The sequence below is a fragment of the Oncorhynchus masou genome, unplaced genomic scaffold, assembly GCF_036934945.1.
Source record: "Oncorhynchus masou masou isolate Uvic2021 unplaced genomic scaffold, UVic_Omas_1.1 unplaced_scaffold_1322, whole genome shotgun sequence".
Taxonomy (NCBI): domain Eukaryota; kingdom Metazoa; phylum Chordata; class Actinopteri; order Salmoniformes; family Salmonidae; genus Oncorhynchus; species Oncorhynchus masou.
Genome location: NW_027003088.1, coordinates 88,430 through 96,334, shown reverse-complemented (window position 1 = coordinate 96,334; position 7,905 = coordinate 88,430). Strand labels below are relative to the sequence as shown.

General features: G+C 44.3%; 1 protein-coding gene across 1 annotated transcript; it reads left to right on the top strand.

Moving 5' to 3' along the window:
* Nucleotides 1-294: 294 nt before the first annotated feature.
* Nucleotides 295-6,604, top strand: LOC135530319 (zinc finger protein 239-like). Its single transcript, XM_064958677.1, has 2 exons — nucleotides 295-343; nucleotides 5,349-6,604. The coding sequence occupies exon 2, from the start codon at nucleotides 5,411-5,413 to the stop codon at nucleotides 6,113-6,115; it is 705 nt and encodes a 234-aa protein (XP_064814749.1). The 5' UTR covers nucleotides 295-343; nucleotides 5,349-5,410; the 3' UTR covers nucleotides 6,116-6,604.
* The last annotated feature ends 1,301 nt before the right edge of the window (nucleotides 6,605-7,905 follow it).

The window sequence follows — 7,905 nt, the reverse complement described above, 5'->3', positions numbered from 1 at the left end:
TAACATCTCCGATCATGAGCTCCCTAAACTACTCTCCTCCTGCAAAAGGAGAGGAGGTCCGCTGGACGGAGAAAGGCATGTGGCTGAACATTGTCGTGAAAGAGGAGAAGGAAGAGGAGGATGTCACAGTAAAAGTAGAGGGTGAGGCTGTTACAGTGAAAGAAGAAGAGAAAGACGTTTCACTGAAAGAAGAGGAAGACTCGTTCAGAGTGAAAGAGGAGGATGTTACAGTAAAAGAAGAGGAGGAAGAGAAAGAGGAGGATGCTGTTTTTGGAGGAATGAACGAGGGAGATAAATGGCACATCGAAAGAGGAAGAGGAGACGGGAGAGGTGATTAACGCCAGTGAGTAGTACTATCTTAGAAACGGGCAAAACTCTGCAGTTGTTGAACTAATGTGTGGTTTCAAGGGGCATTCGTTCTATTGACGTTTTATACTTGAACATGTTGTTCTTTACTGTAGGAATAGTTAAAGCTACAGTGTAAGGTATGTATACCATTAAAGAGCGGGCCACCAACAAAACGTTAACGATGGATCCAATTCATTAAAAGAGCAGCAGTAAATAATAATAGCAGGACGAAATACTAGGCTATATACAGGGTGTACCAGTACAGAGTCAATATACAGGGGGTACCAGTACAGAGTCAATATACAGGGGGTACCAGTACAGAGTCAATGTGGAGGCTATATACAGGGGATACCAGTACAGAGTCAATGTGGAGGCTATATACAGGGGGTACCGGTACAGAGTCAATGTGGAGGCTGTATACAGGGGTACCAGAACAGAGTCAATGTGGAGGCTATGTAGAGGGGGTCCAGTACAGAGTCAATGTGGAGGCTGTATACAGGGGGTACCAGAACAGAGTCAATGTGGAGGCTATGTAGAGGGGGTCCAGTACAGAGTCAATGTGGAGGCTATATAGTAGTAGTAGTAGTAGTATTAGCGGTGGTAGCGGTTGTAGTTGTGGTAGCGGTAGTAGTAGTGGCTGCAGTAGTAGTATTAGCGGTGTTAGCGGTTGTAGTTGTGGTAGCAGTAGTAGTAGTGGCTGCGGTAGTAGTATTAGCGGTGGTAGCGGTTGTAGTTGTGGTAGCGGTAGTAGTAGTGGCTGCAGTAGTAGCTGTAGTGGTGGTAGCGGTTGTAGCCACTATTGTAAGTAGCCATTTCACTGTAAGGTCTACACCTATTGTATTTACCGCATGTAACAATTAACATTTTATTTGAGCAGCAGTAGTAGATATAGCGGTGGTGGTGGTAGTAGTAGTAGCAGAAGCAGTAGTAGTAGTAGTAGCAGCAGTAGCTGTAATGGTGGTAGTAGTAGTGGTAGCGGTAGTAGTTGTGGTAGCGGTAGCAGCAGTAGTGGTGGTAGTGGTAGCAGTAGTAGCTGTAGTAGTAGTAGCTACAGTAGTGGTGGTAGTAATAGTAGCTGCAGTAGTAATCGCAGCTGCAGTTGTAGTGGTGGTAGTAGTAGCTGTGGTAACTGTAGTAGTAGCAGTACTGGTAGTGGTAGTGGTAGCTGTAGTAGTGGTAGTAGTAGCTGTAGTGGTAGTAGTAGCTGTGGTAGCGATAGTAGTCGTAGCTGCAGTAGTAGTGGTAGCAGTAGTTGGGGTAGTAGTAGTAGCTGCAGTAGTAGTCGTAGCTGTAGTGGTGGTAGTAGTAGCTGTGGTAGCTGTTGTAGTAGTAGCAGTAGTGGTAGTCATAGTAGCTGCAGTACTAGTGGTAGTAGTAGTAGCTGCAGTAGTTGTGGTAGTAGTAGTAGCTGCAGTAGTTGTGGTAGTAGTAGTAGCTGCAGTAGTTGTAGTAGTAGTAGTAGCTGCAGTAGTTGTGGTAGTAGTAGTAGCTGCAGTAGTTGTGGTAGTAGTAGTAGCTGCAGTAGTTGTGGTAGTAGTAGTAGCTGCAGTAGTAGTAGCTGTAGTAGTAGCTGTGGTAGTAGTAGCTGTGGTAGTAGTAGCTGCAGTAGTAGTGGTAGTAGTAGCTGTGGTAGCGGTAGTAGTCGTAGCTGCAGTAGTAGTGGTAGCAGTAGTTGGGGTAGCGTAGTAGTCGTAGCTGTAGTAGTGGTAGTAGTAGCTGTGGTAGCTGTAGTAGTGGTAGTCGTAGTAGCTGCAGTAGTAGTGGTAGTAATAGCTGTGGTAGCGGTAGTAGTCGTAGCTGCAGTAGTAGCAGCAGTAGTAGTGGTAGTAGTAGCTGTGGTAGCTGTAGTAGTGATAGTCGTAGTAGTCGTAGTAGCTGCAGTAGTAGTGGTAGTAGTAGCTGTGGTAGCTGTAGTAGTGGTAGTCGTAGCGGTAGTAGTCGTAGCTGCAGTAGTAGTGGTAGCAGTAGTTGGTAGTAGCTGCAGTAGTCGTCGTAGCTGTAGTGGTAGTGGTAGCAGTAGTTGGGGTAGCGTTAGTAGTCGTAGCTGCAGTGGTAGTGGTAGCAGTAGTTGGTAGTAGCTGCAGTAGTCGTCGTAGCTGTAGTGGTAGTGGTAGCAGTAGTTGGTAGTAGCTGCAGTAGTCGTCGTAGCTGTAGTGGTAGTAGTAGCTGTGGTAGCGGTAGTAGTGGTAGTAGTAGCAGTAGTGGTAGTCGTAGTAGTAGTAGCTGCAGTAGTGGTAGTAGTAGTAGCTGCAGTAGTAGTGGTAGTAGTAGCTGTGGTAGCTGTAGTAGTGGTAGTCGTAGTAGCTGCAGTAGTACTGGTAGTAGTAGCTGCAGTAGTAGTGGTAGTAGTAGCTGTGGTAGCGGTAGTAGTCGTAGCTGCAGTAGTAGTGGTAGCAGTAGTTGGGGTAGCGTTAGTAGTCGTAGCTGCAGTGGTAGCAGTACTAGTCGTAGCTGCAGTGGTAGGTCTGGTAGCGGAAGCAGTAGTTGTGGTAGCGGTAGTAGTGTTAGCAGTAGTTGTGGTAGCGGTAGTGGTAGTGCGAAAGCAGTAGCTGTGGTAGCGGTAGTAGTGTTAGCAGTAGTTGTGGTAGCGGTAGTGGTAGTGCGAAAGCAGTAGTAGTGGTAGCGGAAGCAGTAGTAGTGGTAGAAGCAGTGGTAGTAGTGGTAATAGCGGTGGTAGAGGTAATAGTGATAGCAGTGGTAGTGGTGGTAGCAGCAGTAGTTGGAGTGGTAGTAGCAGTAGGAGTAGGAGTAGTAGTAGTAGCTGCAGTAATATTAGTAGCAGTAGCAATAGAAGTGGCAGTAGTAGTATTAGTACCAGTAGCAATAGAAGTGACAGTAGTAGTATTAGTAGCAGTAATAGTAGTAGCAATAGAAGTGGTATTAGTAGTAGCAGTAATGATAGTAGCAGTAGCAATATTAGTGGCAGTAGTAGAATTAGTAGTAGTAGCAATAATGGTAGTAGCAATAGAAGTGGCAGTAGTAGTATTAGTAGTAGTAGCAATAATGGTAGTAGCAGTAGCAATAGAAGTGGCAGTAGTAGTAGTAGTAGCAGTAATGGTAGTAGCAATAGCAATAGAAGTGGCAGTAGTAGTATTAGTAGCAGTAATGGTAGTAGCAGTAGCAATAGAAGTGGCAGTAGTAGTATTAGTAATAGCAGCAGTAATGGTAGTATCAGTAGCGATAGTAGCAGTAGTAGTAGCAGTAATGGTAGTATCAGTAGTAGTAGTATCAGTAGCAGTAGTAGTAGTAGTAGCACTAGTAGTTGCGTAGTAGCAGCAGTAATGGAAGCAGTAGTAGTAGTAGTAGTAAATAGTAGTAGTAGCTGCAGTAGCTGTGGTAGCGGTAGTAGTCGTAGCTGCAGTAGTAGTAGTGTTAGCGGTAGTAGTGTTAGCGGTAGTAGTGTTAGCAGTAGTTGTGGTAGCGGTAGTAGTGTTAGTAGTAGTTGTGGTATCGGTAGTAGTGTTAGCAGTAGTTATGGTAGCGGTAGCTGCAGTAGTAGCGGTGGTACTGGAAGCAGTAGTTGTGGTAGCGGAAGCAGTAGTGGTAGTAGCGGAAGCAGTAGCAGTGGTAGTTGTAGTAGCGGTAGCAGTAGTAGTGGTAGCAGTGGCAGCGGAAGCAGTAGTTGTAGTAGCGGAAGCAGTAGTAGTGGTAGAAGTGGTAGTAGTGGTAGTGGTAATAGTGATTAAATCAAATCAAATTTTATTTGTCACATACACATGGTTAGCAGATGTTAATGCGAGTGTAGCGAAATGCTTGTGCTTCTAGTTCCGACAATGCAGTAATAACCAACAGGATATTAGCAGTAGTAACGGTAGTAGCAGTAATGTTAGTAGCAGTAGCAATATAAGTGGCAGTAGTAGTAGCAGTAATGGTAGTAGCAGTAGCAATAGAAGTGGCAGTAGTAGCGATAGTAGTAGTAGTAGCACTAGTGGTTGGGTAGTATTAGTAGTAGTGATAGTAGTAGAAGTAGCACTAGTAGTTGAGTAGTAGTTGTAGCAGTAGTAGTAGCACTAGTAGTTGGGTAGTAGCAGTAGTAGCACTTGTTGTTTTAATTCGTAGCAGTAGTAGTTGTAGTAGTAGCACTAGTAGTTGAGTAGTAGTAGTAGTTGTGGTAGTAGTAGTAGCAGTAGTAGTAATAGCACTAGTTGTTGAGTAGTAGTAGTAGTTGTGGTAGTAGTAGTAGCAGTACTAGTAGTTGAGTAGTAGTAGTAGTGGTAGCAGTAATAGCAGCAATAATGGTAGTAGCGGTAGTAGCAGCAGCAAATAGAAGTGGCAGTAGTAGCACTAGTAGTAGCAGCAGTAATGTTAGTAGCAGTAGCGATAGAAGTGGCAGTAGTATTAGCAGTGGTAGTAGTAGTAGTGGTAGTAGTAGTAGCGGTGGTGGTAGCAGTAGTAAAATGCATCTTTGTAAAACACTAGTGTTTTCTATTAAACCCTAATAACTCCACTTCTCTTCTCTTAATCAATTTGAAACTTGACCCATTGAAGCGTTTTGAATTGTTAGGAGTCCACAGGGGAGGATATTTAATGCTTCCATGCAACGGTCTCTTTCTGCCTGTTTACAAGTATCCTGTTACATTGCTGCTTATATTTGTTATGACGGAAATTGGAAATGTTCTGAAAATCTTATCTCAAATGTTCTGACCTTCAGGTTATTGAGGGATCTCGTCTGGATTAAACCTCAAAGACAGTAGGATTATAAATATCTGGTCACTTTCCCCAATTTTCCAAGATGCCCAGAATCATTAGCGAATAAGCAGGAAATCCGGAATCCTCCAAACCAGGATTTCTGAAAAGCCTGGGAATTCTAGGAAATCAAACCTAATAGGAAGACAGTTTTGTCATGTAGAGGTATCATTCAGGTCTCTGTTTAATTACGCGCTCTGTATTTCATTTAGGGATCTAGTCTGGATTTAACCTCATGGGAAGACAGTTTTATTATGTGGAGGTTTCATTCAGGTCTCTGATTAGTATTTAACTAAATGCTCTGTCTTTGACAGGAGAGAGACCAGACTCTCACTCTGACAGCGGGAAGAGTCCTTCAGGGGAACCAGACCCAGAGATGCCCAAACCAGCAAGACAACATCACTGTTCCCATTGTGGAAAGAGTTTTACCTGGTTAGGGTACCTAAAACAGCATGAGAGAACACACACAGGAGAAAAGCCTTTCCAATGTTCCCAGTGTGAAAAGAGTTTTACCGTGTTAGTCAACCTGAAAAGGCATGAGAAACTACACTCTGGAGAAAAGCCATTCCAATGTTCCCAGTGTGGAAAAAGTTTTACCCGGTTAGGACACTTAAAAGAGCATGAGAGGACACACACAGGAGAAAAGCCGTACCACTGCTCTCAATGTGAAAAGAGATTTTCACGATCAGGGGATCTAAAAAGTCACGAGAGGACACACACAGGAGAAAAGCCTTACCAATGTTCTCAGTGTGAGAAGAGTTTCACCCAGGTAGGGAATCTGAAAATACATAATAGAATACACTCCGGAGAGAAGCCTTACCATTGCTCCCATTGTGGAAAGCGTTTTACCTGGTTAGGGAGTCTGAATTCGCATGAGTGGACACACAGAGGAGAGATGCCTTACCACTGCTCCCAATGTGAAAAGCGTTTTAGCCAGTTGGAGCACCTGAAATCACATGAAAGAACACATTCAGGAGAGAAGCCTTTCCACTGCTCTCATTGTGGAAAAACATTTTCCCAGTCAGAGGACCTGAAATCCCATGAGAGAATAGAGAGGCTGTGTTCTGACTTATGCTTTTGACTGGAAATGTGTGTGTTTTGAAATCATATTGTTTACCTGAAACCTGACTGACATATTGTTTATATGAAACCAAAATAGGCCTCCTCTTGTTTTTTTCATCCCGAGACATGATCGATGAAAAATATCTCTTAAGTCTGGGTAGGCTGGGTGGGAGGTAACCCAATGGGTATGTCTGGGTAGCCTTTTGACCTTTTATTAAAACAGGTTTGTCTTCATTGGTGGATAGATGATTGTAGATGCAAGGATGGTTTTCCTAGGTTATCGAAAGGAAACTAAAACAGTCAAACAAGGCATATCTACATGGGCATTACATTACATGAAATACACTTCAACAAAGTTCCAAATTTATATATATATATATATATACACAATATGAATCAACACTTGGTAAGGTTTCTAGCAGTAAACGGGCTTTGAATATTATGTAGACCTCGTAATCAGAGGTGATTAAAAACAATACTAAAGAGTTACACTACATGACCAAAGTATGTGGACACCTGTTGTCAGGTGGAGTTAATATGGAGTTGGTAACCCCCTTTTGCTGCCGTAACAGCCTCCACTCTTCTGGGAATGCTTTCCACTAGATGTTGGAACATTGCTGCTATAACAGCCTCCACTCTTCTGGGAAGGCTTTCCACTAGATGTTGGAGCATTGCTGCTATAACAGCCTCCTCCACTCTTCTGGGAAGGCTTTCCACTAGATGTTGGAACATTGCTGCTATAACAGCCTCCACTCTTCTGGGAAGGCTTTCCACTAGATATTTGAACATTGCTGCTATAACAGCCGCCACTCTTCTGGGAAGGCTTTCCACTAGATGTTGGAACGTTGCTGCTATAACAGCCTCCACTCTTCTGGGAAGGCTTTCCACTAGATGTTGGAACGTTGCTGCAGGGACTTGCTTCCATTCAGCCACAAGAACATTAGTGAGGTCGGACACTGATGTTGGTCGATTGGGCCTGGCTCGCAGTCTGCGTTTTCAATTTATCCCAACGGTGTTCGATGGGGTTTAGGTCAGGGCTCTGTGCAGGCCAGTCAAGTTTTCAATTCATCCCAACGGTGTTCGATGGGGTTGAGGTCAGGGCTCTGTTCAGGCCAGTCAAGTTTTCCCACACCGATCTCGACAAACCATTTCTGTATGGGCCTCGCTTTGTGCATGGGAGCATTGTCATGCTGAATCAGGAAAGGGCCTTTTCCCATAACTGTTGCCACAACGATGGAAGCATAGAATCATCTAGAAAGTCATTGTAGGCTGTAGCATTAAGATTTCCCTTCACTGGAACTAAGGGGCATAACCCGAACCATGAAAACAACCCCACACTATTATTTCTCCTCCACCAAACTTTGGCTCCGTGCATTGGGACAGGTAGCGTTCTCCTGGCATCCACCAAACCCAGACTCATCCGTCGGACTGCCAGATGGTGAAGCGGGATTCATCACTCCAGAGAATGTGTTTCCACTGCTCCAGTGTCCATTGGAGGGGAGCTTTACACCATTCCAGCCGACCATTGGCACATGCACATGGTGATTTTAGGCTTGTGTTTACATGGAAACCCATTTCATGAAGCTCCCGACGAACAGTTCTTCTTGACGTTGCTTCCCGGAGGCAGTTTGGAACTTGGTAGTGAGTGTTGCAACCGAGGACAGAGGATTTTTACGCGCTACGTGCTTCAGTACTCCCCTACTACTTCGCGGCTGAGCCATTGTTGCTACAAGAAGTTTCCACTTCACAATAACAGCACTTACGGTTGACCGGGGCAGAAATTTGACAAACTGACTTGATAGAAAGGTG

Bases quoted from the DNA above. Each gene is read 5' to 3' on its own strand.
- LOC135530319 (XM_064958677.1), top strand. From the start codon at position 5,411: ATGCCCAAACCAGCAAGACAACATCACTGTTCCCATTGTGGAAAGAGT.